The sequence below is a fragment of the Myzus persicae genome, unplaced genomic scaffold (genome assembly GCF_001856785.1).
Source record: "Myzus persicae strain clone G006 unplaced genomic scaffold, MPER_G0061.0, whole genome shotgun sequence".
In the NCBI taxonomy this organism is placed as follows: domain Eukaryota; kingdom Metazoa; phylum Arthropoda; class Insecta; order Hemiptera; family Aphididae; genus Myzus; species Myzus persicae.
In genome coordinates this window covers 108,508-129,660 of record NW_019101224.1, presented here as the reverse complement: position 1 = coordinate 129,660, position 21,153 = coordinate 108,508, and the positions used below count along the sequence as shown (strand labels likewise).

Here is a 21,153-nt window from a genome sequence, read left to right as displayed (position 1 = left end):
ATCACTCACTATTTTTTTTATGACAAAGATAACACTTAAAAGTATCATATTATCAATTTCATAACTATTATTATAAGTAATGATACTATTTATTTTTATGCATTAAGTATGGGTATGTATGTGGCTATGGGCATAAGTGTAATACAGAAAGGTCAAACTTTTAACATGGTTATTTGCATACTACCTATTAATTATGATATTGTTAATGCGTACACATAACTTTTAAATTTTGGGAGAAGGAGAAGGTCTGTAGAAAAAAAACTTGACCTAAGTAGATAATAAAAAGTCTTATATTTTTTTCAATAGCATGAAATATATTTAAAATAGGTAATTGTATTTTGTTATTTAAGTACATATTTTAAGAGTATATTTTATTGGTTTTAAGTGCATACGTGCTTGTTAGTAGCATAGCATATCTAGTGTTTTTTTCACAGCCATAATTTTAGCTTTATTATCCTCATCCTTACTTTTTGCGATTACTATTTTCTTTTTAAACATAAAAATGTGAAACACTGGTCACTGGTGGAATATGATATACCGGTGGTAACTTTTATATTTCATTTCATAATTTCTATATGTAATAATAATTCAAACAGATATACTTGCAACTTGCTGCTTTCACCTATTGGGAACTTATACAAAGTATACTACACTAACTTGAAAAATATCTCAAGTGTGCAGGTTTTTTTTGATTTCAAGATAACATTACTCATTTTTAACGAAATGCTTGTTAATATGTTGTAAATTGTAAAAACATAGAATCCAAAATTAAAAATTGAGGAGGACACCGCAGCTTCATTATTTATTTACCATATCATATGCTTTTTAGTTCAACTAACTCTTCAAGCACAAAATTAGTTAAATTAGAAACATTTAAATTAATTTAGTAGGTAATTAGTTTTTACGAGAATTTGAAACGTTTCTTTAATTTGTTATCTACATTGACATTATTGAGCACCAACGATTTTTTGTCATCCCTAAACTATATGGATTAGATTGTGCACAACAAGCAACGATTTTCAAGAAACTGAAGAAGAGATTTTATATTGTTTGTTATCTTAAACCAAGTTCAATACTTATGTAATCAGATTGATTTTTAATGATTTACAGTGGTTGTTCTGTGTTCAATATAATTTATATATTTTTTTTTAATTGTTTGGAAAAAAACAGTTACTAATGAATATCTCTGGATTTATTACGAATTATTCTGAGATATTCATACTTGATGACCCAAGGGATATTATTACCTTTAAGCTTTTCAAGTGGATTGTTGAATTGTGAACAATACAGCAGAGTTTGGTTTTGAGTGATGATGAATAATTTAATTATTCTTCACCCTGCTATATATTATGTTTAGATGGGTTTGTATATTTTCAGTAAAAATATTGATTTCACTAGAGTTTGAGAAAACTGCACTATCGTCATAATATAATAGTATATTTTAAAGGCCTATTCGTCCATTCAAGTTAATATTTTATTATAACTTTATCATACCACCAACATGGTGTTCACCATTATTTAGAGTGATATTGGACCTCATAAGAGCATCTAAAAGTGACAAAGGCACAGATGGTAGGAGTTTTCATGTCACAACTGTCATATACTGTCATAGACTGTTTCATAGCATCAATACTATCTACACGCACTAAAACATGCATCAGTCTTGCCATTTTACTAATCCAATATTTATTGTTTTTTCATAAAAATGCAATTGTAATTTACGTTTAATGGCACATCGAATGAAACGTGAATCAACTGGTCTATGGTTCTAAACGATATGATTAAATATATATATATATATATTCATGCGTTATTGATACCATATCAAGTAAGTGTGGTATTGAACGATGTGTTTTTAAGATAGCTGTTTGTGATATCTATGTGATGTAGATATATATAGATGTGTGCGAATGCGAAGCGACAACCTTTTTTAAAGTGTTCAGTTATGATGACCGCCAAAAAAAATTACCCGGGAACTTGTGGATAGAGTTGTGAGTTTGTAAATATTTGTGTTAAATTTAAACTGTAATGACTAATGAGTAATGGTACATTTTATTTTTATTTTTTTTATCAGTAATATTGCATATATTTTACTGTCCAAACTTATACCATGTCAGTGATCTGATTCAAATTGTTTTAACGAATGATTTTTTTATAGTGTAACATTTTCTTTGTCTATATCCTGTAGATCTATTTCATTTTTAATATCTATATCGTGTAGTTCCACCACGGGATAGATTCTATCTCTTAGTCTACAGTCCAATAATTACTACCCCTGCATAATATATATTGTAAAAAACATATTTACAGACTCTAAAATAAATATTTAAGAAAAAAAAAATTTTAGGTAAATTATTTGGATTCGAAATATATGAAAATGATATTCTTAAATATTAATACATGTCAAACCAACAGTATAACAATTTCTAGTATAAAAGTTGAGATATGGGTGAATTATAATTAGTCAATTAAACGAATGTTTGATTTTTGATATTAACATAACAAAATAATTAATAATACCTATATTGCTGAAATAAAATTTATAAAATATTCTATGTATGTATTCAAAATGCAGCTTCACAAGATACACACGATACAAACAATCAAAAATATACGTACTTACAAGAGATATTCAACAATTTTATAGAGAGTTACTTGACATATTTTCTAGATGTTTATTTTTTAATGAGTATATTGTTTTGACATATCTATAATATTTTTATTTAATATAGTATATTATATGATATATATATATATATGTAATGTATAATTAGTTTACAGTTGTATTTAGGTACCGTACAATTGGCATACATTTTTATGAATATAAAATGAGTATATATTTTGTAGTAGGTAATATGTAGTAAGGTTAGGTAATGATATATAGATTATAATATTTATAGAATATAGGTGCCCTTTGTTTCCGTGGAGATAACCGTGCAAGGTTATGTATACATTTGATATAGAATTTACTAAAATGGTTATTTTTTATGTTATTATAATGGTATTATGCATATATTTGGATATTCCGCATTTATATGCTCAGTATTTTTGTATTGTACTACCTACCATAAGCATGAACTCCATAATTTTGGTCTGTGGCAAAACGTTCTATCGCTAATTCGAATCCAATGTTCATCTCGTGGATTGCATTTGCCTCATCTTGATCGGGGTGTATTGTTATATCACCTTTGAATACTGCATGTCTCCCTCTATTTGAATAAATAAAAATCTCACAAATCAGAAGGAAGGTCAATATGATAAAATACAATAATAATTAATAATGAACAGATATATTATATTCTCAAATTGTGCAAACCTAATCTAAACGAAAAAAAAATCAAAATTTACTATAGTATAAATGTATGTAGAGGCACTTGTGTTAGCTTACTTATACAAAGTATAACAGAAATAATTTATGAAGTATGTTGTTAATAAATGTTGATTTTTAATACCAAATAGGTATATCATTAACAAAAATCACAAAATTTAAACCAGAAAACAATTTTTTAAAAATCGATTAAAATTAAAAAAAAACTATTATATAGCTATAGGTAGCTTAATACATTAAATTGATCAATTTGTTCTATTACGACCTGTGTATACCTATTATTAAGAACCCCTGAATACTATTAGCTATATTATTTTAAGGTTCTTATAGTATTAATGTAAATTGCTGTTAAAAGCAAGTAATTGTGTATAATAATGTGTAATTGGATGTACCCACCTTAAAACCATTGGAACGTTTATAATATCCTTCACCAAGTACTTAGTAAGTCTATAGTGTTTATATAGATTTTTATTGATATGCTTCACATCACTTCCAACGTTTACCAAGGAATTTGTATTAATTTTTTCCCATTCACTCAAATTGGCAATCAAATACTCCATCTTATTAATAAATGGTTTATCTTCAGGGGATTCATTCGTAAGAGCTAACAGTACGCATTTTTTCGCAAAAAACCATCTTTAAAAAAAAAAATGTATTATCACACTTTAAAACTTACTTTATAATCTTGGGGGATAAAAAGATAAGGAGATTGGACTAGCTTGTTAATAAAACTGGACCGATTTTTGTCTGTATAATTATTAAAGTTACTAAAGAATCATGATTAGTTTGATGGTAAGTTTTACTTGAATATGAAGTATTGTTTAATAAAATTGAAACTATAAATATACAAGTTTTTGCTTTTATTTCAAATACAAATAATGTGATAAAAATTGTAGATGTCTGATTATACCATTGTCCAAACTATAAAAATAAAATTGATGACTGCATGCCTGCATCAATGATGATAAAAAATAAAAAGTATCTATTGATACAGTGCCTATTTTAGTTGATTTTATTTTAACTGTCTTATATAAACCTGATTTGTGGGTTAAAGACATTATAATTCCATATAATACACTAAGTATTAATAATATTTTCCATAAGGTTAAAATATATATTTCATAAGCATCTAATTCAATTAAGTAATGATATAATTTTTTAAAAAGCAGAACTATTAACTTTTAAATGAAGTTTAATATATTTTTGATTCGAAGCGTAGGGTGTATTTTTAATATTTATTCCTCTGAATACGATAAGAAGTCAAAATAATGCTTCGATCTTCAACTTCAGTATGTTGTGTGGTGGGAATGTGAATGTATTTGGTGCTTTGGAGAGATTAAAAGTAGAAAATATGCAGTACTTTGAAAATTAATCGAGAAAAACTCATAACAAATTAAGGAAAAACTGGAATTTTTACACAAAACGAGTTTTTGATAAAATCAATTTTACTTTTTTGGTGTAACTCAATAACGAAATTTCGTATATACCTACTTGAAATTCTTACTAAATGTTTAAATTAGCATTTTTAGACACAATTTTCAAAATATTTTACATGACAGTTTTTGAGTTATTTATAGACATTCGAAAAATGATAAAATGTCGTATGGTTTTTCGTTTTTGAGTTACACCAAAAAACCAATATCAATTTTATCAAAAACTGGTATGGTTTGAAAATTGAAATTTTTTTATTTATTTATTTTTACTCAGTGCTTTTGAAAGGTACTGGAATTTTTTTTTTTTTTGATCTCCGTCTCCCCTTTGAATTACCAACTAAATGCATTTTGCTACCAGACACGATCCTTAAAAGTGATAAATCAAAGCATTTTATTTAAATTTTTTATTATTAAATTACTAATAAGTTATCAATATTAAATTCATACAAGTAAATGTCATCGTAATTTTTTTAAACATTTTGTATAATAACTAATAACGTACCAACAATAAATAATATTATCATACAAAGTGTCTAAAAAAATTACGATGACATTTACTTGTATGAATTTAATATTGATGCACTGAGAAAATATTAAATAATAAACATCCCTCTCGAATAAGCACACTCATAGGCGGGCCACCAACTACAATTATTAATGAGATATGGTTTCGCGTGCTTTGCTGATTGCGATAACACATAGAAGCTTTTAAATCCTGAGAACGGCGTATTCTGTCGGCCTTTGTATTGTGTATACGTTTCATTCGGGGTCCCACGTCCTCTTACAGGAATAGGTACAAACACACAAATAATAAGTTTTTTTAATTTGGAAAAAATATTCAGTTCTCTCAGAAAATTGGTATATTGGTTTTAAAGTCTTTGTTCTCACACTATTTAATGAGTCATGAAGAATGTATGATATTATTTGGCCAAACTCACTGTAATTACTTCATACTTATCATACAAGAACGTGTAAACATTGCTCGTTTCACACGATAAATTACTCACGTTTAAATTGTATTGACCAATAATTTTGACCAAATCGTTTTGAACAGTTCTAACTAACTACAATAATTTAATAGGTACTTAATAGTATAATTTTAAGATACATTTTTTTGTGTTCTGTACTTCTTTAAAAGGTCCGATGTCGGATACTCAAAACGATCTAAGGTATGTACATACCTACACCAAGCTTAAAAATTATATACAATCTGATAAAAAACAGTTAAAAAGTTATGGAATTGTTGTCAAAATTACAAAATAGGTGTTAATTTTATAACTTGTGAATAATAATGAATGATTAAAAAAAACGTATTGATATAAATTGTATATAACAATATTCGCTCCTCCAAACCAAAATCTGAATTCCGAAAACAACAATGTCAGTAATTAACTTATTGCGGTTATAGCGATAGTACGTAAATAAAAGTATAATCGGCAAGCATTATTCCCGAATTAAATCTGTGTTACAAAAGTTAAACTTGAAAAATTAAAAAAATATACTATTATATGTGTTATTATATACATACATTTTCGGTTGTATTGAAATTTATATTAGTTATCTAATAAATTATATTATATTTATTGATATTAATACTTCAGCATTGAGGTATAGTATCATATTATTATATTATCACACTGTTTATATAACCATTCGTAAGACAGTCGTTGTTATAGGTTGAACTACAATACTACATCTTATGTCAAATACAATTATTAGGTTCTTGACTTTTAAATTTAAAAAATGTTTTGAACATATTGATTATTATAATAATAAAAATGTATTGCATAGCTTAATAATTATATTAATGGTTGTATATTAATATATTATTTGTCTTAATTATGTATTATGTATAGAGTATACTAACCCGTATTGGTCGATTATACCGATTTCTATGTCTCCGTTATATTCTTCTAGATTATAATAAACGTATCGATTTGGAGTGGGAATGAAAACCTTATATTTTTCTTCGTCATCATTTTTCCAATAAAAATTCGATACTTCTGGGGGAGGAGTTCGCTCTACTTTATCTAATACTCGTAATAAAGGGCAGGCTTCAAGTTTCATTAAATATCTTTCAGCAGCCTGAAACAATAAACACAAACAAAGCTTTGATCAATAAAATAGTGATTTTTATAGGTGTATATACCATTTTGAAATTAATATGAAGACAATGAAATATTTCCAATATTTCGTAAATGTTTACGGCGTAAGTGAACTATATGGGTTTTCAAATACAAATGAACAAACAATACAAAGTATTGTTTTTATATGATTTTATATCCACAATTGTCATAAGTTCTTATCTAGAGTGGGGTGTCTAAATTCAAACCGCGGTACCGTAAATGGTGTAGTATAGAAGCGCTAGCATCATTAAATATTCTATAGAAAGAACATTAACTAATTACATAGGAGGTGTTAATTTCTTATTAAATTCTCATTATCACAAATAACATTTTCACTTTTGTATTTCCATTTTCCACACATAGTAATCGGCAGCAAATTATTTTAATCAAGTTTTAGCTATATAAAACATTTTATAATAAAACCATTTAAACATATCGACGTTTAATTTTTATGATAATAAATATTATAGTAAAGTATTTTTGTTTGAACAAATGTTAAGAATAAACGCATATTGAACTAAATATACTTGTACTCGTACATCTAGATATACATTTTTTTTAACAGGAACATATTTCTGGTATGAATGCAATTTTTTTCCTAACCTGTGAGGATAAATTCTATACGGCTAGTTTGCTGTCATGGTTTCTTATTGACAAAAACATATCTATGATTCATAGATTTTCCTCGTAGAGGAATAATTTCGAGTTGCATGCTATTGGGAAGGATTTTTTGAATAAAATGTCGGGAATTATATTTCCATTTTTAACTATCCGAGGCTCGAGGAACAAAATCTCTGAATAACGTAAATTTCATAATAATGACACTCATAACAGTGTATATTTTTATCACTATATTATCCTAACATAGACTTAAGTATTATTAAAATATATTTTTTAGTATTTATTTTATATACTACAACAGATTAAATCGTTATTTTTGATATACCGACTTGGTTGATTATAGTAGGTATTTCAAAGATCTACTGTTAATCATTTTTTAACCTATATGGGGACGTTCCTAGGGTTTATTTTTAGAAGGGTGTAAAGGGAATTTTGCAGACTCCTCAGAACACAATTTGACGACTGGTATTTTATTACAGACGTCAGCCATCGCAAATAATTTTGATATTGTACAAAACGTATAACATAAGCCGGTTAATTAGTGCATATCAATGCATATAAGTACGTAGTACACTAATATGGCCTGTGCCTACAGTTTTCGATAAAAATATAATTGACAACATTAAATGGGTCCAAAATTATGTTTTAATGTCAAACATTTCCCGGATTATTGCATAATAAGTAATAACATTATACATTATAATGATATAAATTGTGTATTTTATGATAATTGAATATTTTATATTTTAAAGCATATTTTATAACATATTACAAATTAAAAATGTGGGTATTTAAAATCAAACAAATACAATATAGGTATTTTGAATTTAAAGATACTATTTACATGTTAATCAAACGTTTACATTTATATCCTTAGTTTGGCAAAGGATCACTTTGTAAGAATAGCATGTATGCAATGGAATCGATTATATCTTTTTTACAACTTAATAGCATCAATGAATGATGTGACCAACGACCCACGAGACCCACTGATCCACGAGCATCATAACAAATTGTACTTTCATATTATAGACTATAAAAGTAAAATCATAATAATTTCTAAAATAAGAGTGAAATTAGTTCTTATACAATTACAATTTAAAGATAAGATTATTATCTAGGGAATCTCATAGGATTTTTATGATATTTTAATTTTAAAGCGAGTTATGAGTATTTAAAAAAATTGTAAATTATTAAAATACTATTAAAATACTCATAACTTGGCGTACCTCGTAAAATGTTTATTTCCTTAACTCTTAAAAATATATGTCAACATTTAATGTATAAAGCTAGACACTTATACACCTAATTATTAAATTATTAAAATACTAAGTACCTCTATACTATTTACTTAATATAACATTTAGTTTCATCAAGACTAAAAGTAATTTAAGCGATAACATAGAAATACCATAACAATATTATTATATTTAAATAAAAACTTCCATAATACCAAAGCATTATAACATACAAGCAGTATTTAATACATATTGTTAAATAATAATTATATCCTCTGATATGGTTTAATGGTTAACGCAAGAAAATCATGACCAACCAGTCAACCTCGTTTTTTAAATGATATCCATCACCAAAAAAGAACCATTGATTAAACATGTTCGTATATTACGTAAATAGTTGTATTCTCATTTTGGTCAGTAGTATGAGTAGTGAACAATTCTAAGCCATTATAATATGCAGCAAAAATATAAAAATTAATACAATTTGAAAAATCTGAAATAATTATAAATATTTATCATTGACAATTAATTATACTGTTGATTCTTCGTAGTTGTATAGCTCTAAAACAAATAGTAAAACAGTAATGCATACAATAAGGTACAATACAATCTGTATAATTTTCTATTATACTATACCTCAGCGGCTATACTATGTAACAATTCAGACGTTTCGCTTCCAGTTTGTTCTACCATTTTGTACAAAAACCCATCTTTATTTTGCAACAAGTTATAAGGGTGGCCGAATTCGACCATTGTTCCGGCATCCATAACAAGCACCCTGTCAGAATCCATAACTGTGTTCAGCCGGTGAGCGATCGTTAACACTGTACAAGACCGAAATTTATTTCTAATCGTATTTTGAATCAACGCATCAGTCCTGAAAATTAAAAAACAAACCATCACACACAGTTTTATGAATATAACGAGAACATTATTATTAGGCTCGATCCTATATGATTTGTATCAATAATTACTGTGAATCCACATTGGCAGTAGCTTCGTCCAGCACGAGGAGCTTATTACTACGCACAATAGCTCTGGCCAAACATACTAATTGCCTTTGACCAACGCTGAAGTTAGACCCACCTTCAGACATTTTTGAGTTGAGACCGTCGGGCAAATCTTCGACGGCGGTTTTAAGTTCCACCTTAAACAGTAATAAATTTACAAAATATTACTCATGAAACTCTTTTTATTACTTTGTAATAGTAATGACGTAAATATATAAATCAACTGCAGTATTTGGAAATTATAAACGACATAATATACTTCTTCTAAAGCATTCCAAAGAGCATGATCCGGGTATTCGTCCAAAGGATCTATGTTTTTACGCATTGATCCCGAAAACAAAACTGGTTCTTGTGGAATTATTGAAATTTTGGAACGTAAATCGTGTAATCCCAATTCGTGTATTTCTATACCATCAATGGTGATATTTCCCTCATTGAGAGCAAGTCTAAATAATGCTCCTATCAGCGACGATTTACCTGCACCAGTTCGACCTACAATTCCAATCTAGTTCAAAAAACAATTTTCATAATACTAATTATTTTCAAAGAAAATAAAATAATATCTATAATGATACGTATCGGTTATTATTACTTTTTCCATTCCTTGAATTTGAATATTGAGATTTTTTAAAACATATTCCGCATCTAAACTATAACGTAGATAGAAATTTTCAAACACAATTCGACCTTTATCTGGCCATTCTTTTGGTGGTTTTTTATCTGAACAGAAATACTGAAATATCAGTGATTGAAAATTGTGAATACTATTCATTAAATACCGCCTAACTAAGATAGAAACGAATGCCATAACTGGCTGTCATCGTTATCAACTAAGTATGATGAATACAAGACAGGTACGATAAAACGTTGAAAGTAAAAAGTTGTTACTTGTTTTCAGTATATCAAGTTACAACATAAATTTTAATTATTTAAAAAAATATTTGAGCCTTTTTTAACCATAAAGAAAAATTGTATAGGTACATACAATGTAAAAGTACCCACAATCTACATATATCTATTCCAAAATTGTTTATTTTAAGTTATATACATTTTCAATTGCTTATTCAAGTTCATTAGCTGTTGCTACAAGATTTAATTTTCATTTAATGGGATATTATCGAATTAAAATATTAAATACTTAACATTTATATTGTTGATCAGAGAAAAATAAAATATTTATATCATAATTATATTACCAGGAGAAGATTGCAGAGATGCTTCCTGTGGGACATTTGTGTACTCGAGTACTCTCTCAACGGACTTCATTTGATTATCTAATTCAGCTAATTGTCTTATTCCAGACTGGAGAGCACCCGTCAAACCAATTGCTTGAGTTAAAACCAATCCAACATCTCCCCCAAAATTATCTAAAAATTAAATAAATGATTAATACAATTAATTTCACAACAATTAATCATACATTACCATTGTTTACTACCAAGAAACTTAAAGTTAAAATACATATATAAATGAAACATATCATGTCTAACGAAAATCCAAATGCTTCACTGGACGTAATAAATAAATACCAAGTTGAAGAATGTAAGTCCTAAATATTTTAAAGGAATTATTAACATTTTATTATCGAGAAATATATTGTCTTTACTTGGTGTCCATCAAATTCTTTACACAAAATGTCTTCAGCTTCAAACGCTCGGATAGTGGTCAATCCTTGAAGTGACGCATTCAAATATCCATACACGGGGCTTCGGCCTATATGTTAAAAAAAAAAAAACAAAATACTTCGTTGTTTAAAACTCCGTAAAAGTTATACAATACATAGTGAGAGTATATAAATCTGCACTTACAAACACCTTCCAAACGTTTGATACTACGCGATGTCGATAAATAAAAATTAACAGTATAAAAACACATTAATCCTATGATGAAAGTCGGTATGAGAAGATAAAAGTTAACAATACCAACAACAAAAAGAGTTCCCAGAAGTTGTAATAATATCTGGTAAAACAAAACAAATACAAAAAAAGGTTTATTAAGCGTTATTTATACTCACAATAAAATTATTGTACACGAAATGTGAAGAAAACATGAGTTTAATATAAATTATAATTACATGAACAAAATCCAATAAAGGCACTGGTAGTATTTCATCAATGGCACCAATATCTTTAGTAAAGCGGTTAAGAATTCGACCTGAAAAATTAATATTGACTACCTAATATTAGATCTTATATGAATTCTATTCAATACTTATTCAATAAATTCATTACCCGATGAATTTGTATTGAAGAAGTGCATTGTGGCTCTTGTAATAGCGTTGAACATATTGTTATGTAAATTCATAGAAGTACCCATTAGAACTGATATGAACATAGCACATCTTATGAAAATAACTAATATCAAAGTTATATTTAGAAAAGAGTACATTATAACACAAAATTGACGAGATATTATCAAAGGTGTGTCGGAGTATAAGTAACTAATTAAAATACTGATATTCGTAGATTTGATATCTGCATTACGAAAAACGTGATCTTCAAGGTTAACCCTAAAACAAATGTGTATTTTTAAACATTTAATTAAAACTGACTATTAAAAGAAAACCAAAAGTTACCAATAACTTATCCAATAATCTCCACCAGTACCAAGCATTTGAGTGAAAATGCAAACGAATAATAAAAATGAAATTTTAAAAACACCCCCTCCAGCAGAAATATAAGACAAATAAACTCTAAGTGAAACTTTTCCGGAAGACCTAGTTTCAGCGACTTCAGTTGGTTCTTTTTGAGCTCCGTTTAATTTAATCTCGTCAACCGGTGACGAAACACTTTCGATAGGGCCTTGTGGAGATGAATCAGAGAGTTGTTCCAAACTTTTATTAGTTGCATTTATCTTTTCAATTTCACCTTCAGTGGTTGTTTCTTCTGATGACCTAAGTAATTTTGTAAAGTCTAAACCAGAAGATTGAAGTTCTTGATACGAACCTCCAGTTAATATATTTGCCTTGAAAAAAATTTAAATAAAATGTTATTTAACTTGTATTAATATTATATTCCAGGACTGTTACCAATATTACTACTTACATTTTCCATCAAAACAATTTGATCAACATTCGACAAGTATTGTATTTGGTGAGTAATAAGAATACAAGTTTTCTCTTTGAGGTAACCTGTGAATTAAATATTTAATGTCATCAAATACGTATGCAAATGACAACTCTATAAGCCCATCAAAATATCTCTATAGGTACCTTTAATGCATTTATCAAATAAATGTTTTCCAACGTGCGTGTCAACAGCTGATAGAGGGTCGTCTAATAAATAAATATCGGCTTGTTTGTATATAGCTCTAAAATCATAAAATGAAATCAACTAGAAATCATAAAAAATTATTGAAATTATCATAAGCAACTAATTGTCTACTTACCTTGCTAGATTTACTCTCGCTCGTTGACCACCACTAAGAGAAACTCCTCTTTCTCCAACTAAAGATCTGTCACCGTAAGGAAGTTGTTTAAAATCGGTTTTCAATGCGCATGCTTCTATGACCTAGTTCATAACTCACATTAAATTTATGATTTTGAATATAAAGACATTCCTTTATTTGTTGAAAATTTTACTTCATTGTAACGATTATGATCCATTGGGGAACCAAAAAGTATATTTTGTTGAACTGAACCATTGAACAACCATGGTTCTTGAGAAGCATATGATACTGTTCCTCGTACAGAAATACTTCCTTCGCAAAGTGGCAATTCTCGTAAAATCGACTGGATCAATGAACTCTGTAGAGAAAGTAAAGTTTTCTTTGTATTATTATTCTACTTATTTTCCATGCAGCCCGTGTATACTTTTCCGGCTCCTACGGGCCCAATGATTGCAACTAACCGCCCCGGTCTAACGGTTAAATTAATATTATTTAATGAGTTATCGGGTTGATTGAGTATCCATTTAGCCGAGGCGTTTAAAATGTCGATTCCAAAATTACATGATTGGTCAATATTTTCTTCATTTCCAGTTTTATTTTCTGTATGTTTTTTGTTATTTGTGTTTGACATTTCTATGCCATTTGTTGATGTTGTTTCTGATTTCAACTTGTCCTTTTCATCTTGTAGTAAAAATGACTTTTTATACAAAAAAATATTTGATATTTACTGTATATTTGAATTCTTTAATCTAAGATAACTATTGATTGTGTATACCTGAATGCGTTTAATGGACACTAGCATCTCAGCTAGTGTTAAAACACCTTGAGGAAAAAATACAGTCATTGTCGTCATTAATATACTGTAATACGATATTATAACAAAAACCTATAGAAATAAGTTTTATTAAATAAAACTAAGTAATTTGGATATTAGTATTGTATCAAAAATATATTTTATAATCAGACACGGCGCTAAGTGTGGAAAAAAAGGGTTAGCTTTCCTTAATAATGGTCTACAGGCCTCCCACCAAGAAATGTAACTGATTACAGAATGGTTTATGATTCAACATTGTTAATTACTCACAAGTCCATACATATTCTGCTGCCTATTTAAAGTTAAAAATTCCTATATTTTTAATAATATACATATAATAATGTCTATATTAAATATATTAAATTTTAGAATATTTAAATTTAAATTTATAACACTATGGCAATTTTATGATAAATTAAATTATTTATCTGAGTAACCACAGTAGTTTTCTGAAAAAATCATAGCTCATTTAAAAAATGTATCTGTTTCAGGTCAACCCTGGGTCAAAAATTCCAGCACCTGTTTTTAGTGACTGTTTTGCATTTGCATATTTACTTGTTGAGTGTTGATGTTATTTCCTAATAATACATAAGATAAAATGCTTATGAACAACGCTAATCTAAAATGAAATATTCTGAATGATTGCAAAAAAACTCTAATCCACGATGTTCCTCTGATCTGTTTAATTTCCATCCTGTAGCAAAACGAATTCTTATTTATTTAATTTAGCAATATTATATTATGTAATCGTAGCACACACTTCCTTGCATATTGTACAAGCAATGCAAAAGGTTTCTCCCATGTGTACATCTTAATCACTTGTATGCCTGATATTATTTCGTTCATTAGTCTTACTCTTTCGTCAGTCCTCGGGGCCGTTTTTGATCGATAGTCAGATGTCACCTTCCCCAACCATCCTGAATATAAAAATGTTTTTATTTAATATTGCATTAGTATACAGCAGATTACAATTGGTTTCGTACGTACCTTGTAATGGAACAAATGCGAGAAATACAGTTACTCCAATTATTGAGGACACGCCTATTTCTTGCCACAAAAAATAGGTGACCAGAATAGTTTGCAGGGGTCCGATACATAAAAATTGTACATATCTTAATGCCATATCGAATCGGTTTACGTCATTTGATATTAAATTAACTACTTGACCGACTGTGGTTTCATTGAGAGACGTTTTACTTAATGTTAATGCCTATATGTATGTATAATAAAATATAAGGCAAAGCCGCATAGGTAACAACTAACAGTAATTAGTAATTAATAGTTTTAATTAATAATTAATAATTTTAGATGATATGAAACATTTAATACTCAGTAACAACAAAAACATTGTTATTTTTGATCGTACTGTCCTTGGTTTTCGAGTCACCAAGTTCCGTTTGTTTGAAAAACTAAATTAAATAAGCTTTTACCATTATAGAAGGTAAATAAACATTGGGTGTTGATAAACGTTCGTTCTACATATTATGTACAAGTCATATGAATATTTTAGAAGTTTGCACGCAAACGATGATTTGATATGTAAACTAAATAGTGATACCTACTGACATGAATATTAATGATATTTTAATATTTAATAATTATAGATACAATAGCTAACATATAAGTTAACGGTGCTTAAACCTTTTTTTTGGTAAGTGAATTTACCTTTTTATATATTGTTGAGCAACAGGCAATACGGATTTTCATTCCAAGGTGTGCCATTTCCAATTGTGAATAATGATACAATAATATGTTAGCTAACATGTTTAACAACAGACCGAAAGCATACATATAGGCGTGTTTGGAGTCTATGATGTTGGACCCGCTGGAGTTGAAATATGCTAACAGTCCTCCAATGAGTAGCGGTTGAGTCATTCTATAAAAAGTTCACTCTCAACATTACTATTCACATATTATAAGCACTGATATGATTTTTTTATGAGATTAGTGAAACTTCAAACTCTTTCTAATAATCTTAGATTTTGTTTTTATAAGCAATATATCGTTGAATTATAATTTCAGATCCATTAAAGTGACTAAACTACAAGGTACACTAGAAATTCTGCTCAAAGATGACAGCGTTTAGGGAAAATGCTTTAGCCCTCGTATTCTTCCTTCATTAATCTGTGAAATGTACCTTATGGTCGAGGGAATATATCCTCTGTAGGTTTCTTGTATAGATTAATGAATGAATAAAATGTATTAAATGTTTAATAAATATTTAATATATTTATTTTAAATAAATATAAATGTAGGTGCCTACAATAAAACATTGTGTAATAATAATATATTTTATATAACTATTGATGAACAAATTTAAATTTTACCTTAATACAAATTGTCTGTTGTTCAAACTATATACTTCCAATTGCATTGTTTTTCTTTAATAAAATAAAATTTAAACATATTGAGAATACCTAAACTGGCTAAACTTGAGTAATTGATATGCTTGTTCTAATAAATTGTTTGACTGACTCATTAAAGAAAACAATGTTCTTGACTTACTATCTTATGTGTAGGGGGAACTTGGCCCCCAGCCCATATTTTTATTGCTTATATTTGGATACCTACTATACAGAAGAGCGAGCTCCCTGGTTTTATTTTATAAAATCAACTGTAGTTTTTTTTTAAAACAATTACAAATGCTTGATTAACAATGATACAAACATCTGAGATAAAATTGAATACAAGATTTTTTTTATATTTAATAAATATATTTACCTTAACATGGTTTCAACGAACATTTGTACCATCCCATAGTACAAAAAACTTCCACCAAACATTCTGACTAAGACTCTTGATACACTAGGTTCTCGATTTGCACTTTTTGCATTAGCTATCTCGGTTTTCCATCTCCTTGTATTGGCCAATTTAAAGAAAAGTTGTTAATGTTAGTAAAAAATAATCTAATGTTATAAATTTACTTTGCAAATTCGATTCCTAATAATGATGACTTGTCATCGTTAAGTGGATCGTAAATATCGTTGATCTCTAAATCTCTCTTTTGTCCAGTTTTAAATAGGTTTAAAATCCAGCTGTATCATATAAATTTAGTACAAATATTAATATTAAATTAAATTTTTATTTTTGAGCTATACGTATTTAATTTGGATTTGACAAAATTATTATTATAAAAAGTATAGAAGGTACTCCGAGGATGTCGGCACGATATTTGTTTTCTCTCTCAGACCAACGCGCAACATATAAAAAAGCGATCACTTTTTTTTATTATTATTTAAAAGTATATTTATAATCTGTATGCAAGAAAAAAATACAATAAGTTATACGTGTAAGAATTTTACAGGGCTCGATGGCTTGAGTGAAGGGGGCCAGTAACGCTACTTCAGCTTGAAAGGAGTTTAATTTTGACCTTTACTTATTCCCGAAATTATATATTTATGAAATCACGTGGCAGATTACGCTTTAAGCGACGAGTAGGATTGCTCTGGATAATAAGAGAGGATAGATTTGATATTGGGGGATTTGAATGGGCTAATGTGTTGGAGAAGAATTTTTTATAATGAGTGGAAGCAAGTGCAGAGAGAGTAGGAATATTGAGGTCATCATGGAGAGTTTTATTGCCAACGTACCATGGAGCTTTTGTTAATAGACGAAGGTTTATAGGTTGGAAAGATTGAAATAATTTTAGATTTGATATTGTGGTTGATCCCTAGATTTGGATTCCATAAGTTATTGCAGGACGAATTAGTTGTTTGCAGAAAAGAATTTTATTCCTGAGTGAAATGTTGGACCAAAGAAGATGTCTTACGCTATGTAGTTTCAATTTTATTCATATTTTCTTGGTTCTGATGTGGGTGCCCAGGTTAGGCGTTTTTCGTAATGAATGAATGGTATTTAACTGAGTTGACAATTGAAATTATTTTATTGTTTAATGGTCTACCATTAAAAGCTGATTTTAGAGAGCAATGAGGAAGTGATGTGTAATGATTTATTTTCTCTTATTTTTATTCTCCATAGGTTAAACCAGACTTGTACATCATTTAGGTGATTTTGAAAGTTGTTGATAGCAATATCAATATCCTCTTCAGAGGAACATAATATGCAAGTATCGTCACCAAAAGTGGCTTTTTTTGTTAAGTTAGATTGTGGGATGTCAGCATGTGGCTTTTATCTAAAAATCATTTTTATAACTTTTGAGTAATCTTAAAATCACCTATTGCAAAAATTATACAAAATAATATTTTTGAGCGAATTACGTAATATCGATTTTATATTTTATTCTTGTTTGGTTTTATACTCGAAAAAAATGTTGTAAATTTAAATGATGTTTAAATTATTTTTTTTGCTAATATTTAGACTAATCAATATGTTATACCCTTTTACTCTTACTTTTTATCCTTTTTTAATGGTCGATTATACTTTGAAATTACAAGAAAACCCAAATAAAAAAATCTGTGTAAATGGATTGTGTCTATTGCGCGTGGGCCACAGAGGAACAAACAAAAATAGTTAAAGTTATTTTTAGATTCCTATTGATTTTAGAGTTACATTCTCATGAAACCATAATTCAAATATTAATTAGCACCTAAATGTAAGAATTTCAAAGATATTTGCTTTTGCTCGTGGATTTGGTAGCTGTTTTTCTTTATTCCCCGCAGCGTCCATATTTAACCTAAAACAATTTTTAAAAACTATTTGGTTAGTTAATTTAATATGGAATACCTCCAGTCAAACATTTTTTTTTCAATATTTTTATTACAAAATGCTGTCCGGGACTATAAGCAAAATAAAAAAATTTGAAGAACACTTCAGTTTAAAAACAATAATAGATAATATTTAGATTTTATAGTTTAGTTTTTAACTATACTCATTTATTTCCACTTAAATAATATCTAGTAATAAATTAAATTACTTTAACAGGTTACAAAAATATCATAAAATATATTTAGTAATATTATGTGCTAACAGACCATTGTCGATCAGAAACGTTTTGCGAATGCAATGATTTTTTATTGTTGAATTTAAATTCAACCCATCCTTTACTGTGTTACAGCAACATAAAATCTAGACAGTGGACACCTACTGTACAACAGAGGTTTCAATTTTTTTTCCATAATATTATGACTAAGAAAAATTTTTTTTTAAATAATGTTAATTTAGGATTTATTTTTCAGTTATTTTCCTAAATTCGTAATTATATACGAAGCTCTTATTTCAGCTGCTGATAAATTTTTAAAAGCAAAAAAAAAAAAACACATACATATTTATATACTATATATTATACTGAAGAAGTGACACGATTGTAGTATGGTAGACGTTTATTAAAAAATACTTGTCTATAGCATTCAAAGGGTTTCCAATGAAATTAAAGAGAAATATTAAATATCCTTTCAATGAAGTTACTATCTATAGATTATACGATGGTCAATTTATAAATGTACATATGTACAACAAAACTTTTAGTGTATTTTAAATTTTCTTATAATGACCAAAATATTAAAATTGTATAGATTTATGTTATTTATATTATGATTATTATAAAGTTCACGGAATTAGTTTATAAATTGTGTTTGTTGTAAATCGTTTTACTTTTCCAATCGGCAGTATAGAATAATAAAATGTAAACTCTTTGTGTTTGCCGGAAATCAATTTAACATACACCTAATAAAACTTATGAGTTAATAACAAATTAAATAAAAATTATAAAAACATAGAATATACGTACCATTTGTGATAATTTTATGAAAACTATGTATTATTTGTGCACATTTGATTGGTACACAGGTAAATAATTGTTTGTATACAAATTACAAGACACTTATAACACACAAAAAGGTTACTTTTAAAGTTACAAAAAATCTTGTCTTGAAACTAAATATAATATAATTATGAATACAGATTTGATAACAATTTTAATTGATGACATTTTTTAAATATTTTAACTTCAAAATAATACTAAAAAAGTTTCGTTTGAAGTCACAGTAAAAAATATTGTTATACAAGATCATAAAAACAACTAAATAATTTGATTAGCATTTCATTTTAATTCAAAAGCACCTGTTGTAAGTGTTTGTGGGTAAAAATGATAGAACACAGCACTATAACTAGTACTTTTAACTATTTTATTCATGTAGGTTGCACAGCAGGTTGCATAGGTCGCAGCGATAATATGGTGTTATAAAGGTAGATTGATTTGCCGACTTAACGATTCATATATAATAATATAATTAAGTAGACTTGTATGCTATTTATAGGATAGTAAATTAATAAATATATTGAATTTTAAGTTGTTTTTTTTTGTTTATTTTCTAATTTCAATTTTTATGTTCAATTTTTTTCCCATATGTCTTCAAACGAAATAAAAACAAATTATAAACCACAATATATGACATATTCAGTCATTCTGATCTTCTATGTTACACCTTTGATAGATTAACCAGTATACATAACAGTACGTTAGATAACCGCTTTTATTCATATAAGAAAGCAAGCTAATTTAACTACGTTTTTTTTCTATTAAATATTGTACATTACGTATTTAACTATTTAAGTATAGTAATTCTTACGTAAATTAATTTATCTAATAATAATATCATACTGTAATGTAATCTATATATATAAAAATGGAGCCAAAATGTATAACAATTCATCAATTGAGAATGGCTGGACCGCTTTAGCTCAAATTTTTTTTTAATTGTTCTTAATTGCCAAGAGTATGTTTTTACGAAAAATTTTTTAAAGAACCTTTTTTTTAAACATTTTTTTGATGATTTATTTTTTGAGTTCCGGAATGTTTTTTCGAATTGAAAAAGCTACAGCAAGCTTTAGCTTATAAAATTGTTCATATGACATAATTAATCGTTCAAAAAAAATGGATCAACATGGAGAAATAGTTAATTATTAAAAATAATTGAGTATTAGGTATTAATATTATGTTTCACCATATAAAATAAAATTTAAATTTTGTAAAGTAATAATTTTCGTATCGTTTTTATTCCGTTCGATTTTATTTATAGCCGTAATATTTTCTTTAAATAGAACGCGATAGTCGATAGTAGAGATAAAATTCAGGTTTTATCTTTATGAAATGCTAGCTGATCCCGTGCACTTCGTTGCCCGTTAAAAATGCCAAATTTATAATGAGGCTTATTTTACTATTATTATCGTACCTCAAGATAGGCAAATAATCTATATGAATAATATTTTTTATTTTTATTTTATTTTTCTTTGACTGG

General features: G+C 27.7%; 2 protein-coding genes across 3 annotated transcripts; both read right to left on the bottom strand.

The window, feature by feature from the left end:
- Nucleotides 1-2,786: 2,786 nt before the first annotated feature.
- On the bottom strand, nucleotides 2,787-7,254 carry LOC111028263. The gene is made up of 4 exons (XM_022306830.1): nucleotides 6,911-7,254; nucleotides 6,629-6,846; nucleotides 3,725-3,964; nucleotides 2,787-3,209 (listed from the first exon to the last, which is right to left on the bottom strand). The coding sequence occupies exons 1-4, from the start codon at nucleotides 6,911-6,913 to the stop codon at nucleotides 3,059-3,061; spliced, it is 612 nt and encodes a 203-aa protein (XP_022162522.1). The 5' UTR covers nucleotides 6,914-7,254; the 3' UTR covers nucleotides 2,787-3,058.
- Nucleotides 7,255-9,110: 1,856 nt separating this feature from the next.
- On the bottom strand, nucleotides 9,111-19,790 carry LOC111028266 (probable multidrug resistance-associated protein lethal(2)03659). Of its 2 annotated transcripts, XM_022306833.1 has the most exons (26): nucleotides 19,644-19,790; nucleotides 18,504-18,590; nucleotides 16,882-16,992; nucleotides 16,679-16,813; nucleotides 15,623-15,833; nucleotides 14,945-15,167; nucleotides 14,718-14,874; nucleotides 14,513-14,651; nucleotides 13,919-14,029; nucleotides 13,568-13,840; nucleotides 13,337-13,501; nucleotides 13,144-13,265; nucleotides 12,968-13,065; nucleotides 12,801-12,886; nucleotides 12,332-12,720; nucleotides 11,988-12,265; nucleotides 11,831-11,910; nucleotides 11,565-11,715; nucleotides 11,363-11,469; nucleotides 11,182-11,305; nucleotides 10,953-11,123; nucleotides 10,349-10,476; nucleotides 10,016-10,261; nucleotides 9,721-9,893; nucleotides 9,383-9,623; nucleotides 9,111-9,307 (listed from the first exon to the last, which is right to left on the bottom strand). In XM_022306833.1, the coding sequence occupies exons 2-26, from the start codon at nucleotides 18,581-18,583 to the stop codon at nucleotides 9,272-9,274; spliced, it is 4,035 nt and encodes a 1,344-aa protein (XP_022162525.1). In that variant the 5' UTR covers nucleotides 18,584-18,590; nucleotides 19,644-19,790; the 3' UTR covers nucleotides 9,111-9,271. The 2 variants fall into 2 exon arrangements, with proteins under 2 accessions (XP_022162525.1, XP_022162526.1); XM_022306834.1 differs by lacking the exon at nucleotides 18,504-18,590 and having other exon boundaries at nucleotides 19,644-19,789.
- Between the last annotated feature and the right edge of the window lie 1,363 nt (nucleotides 19,791-21,153).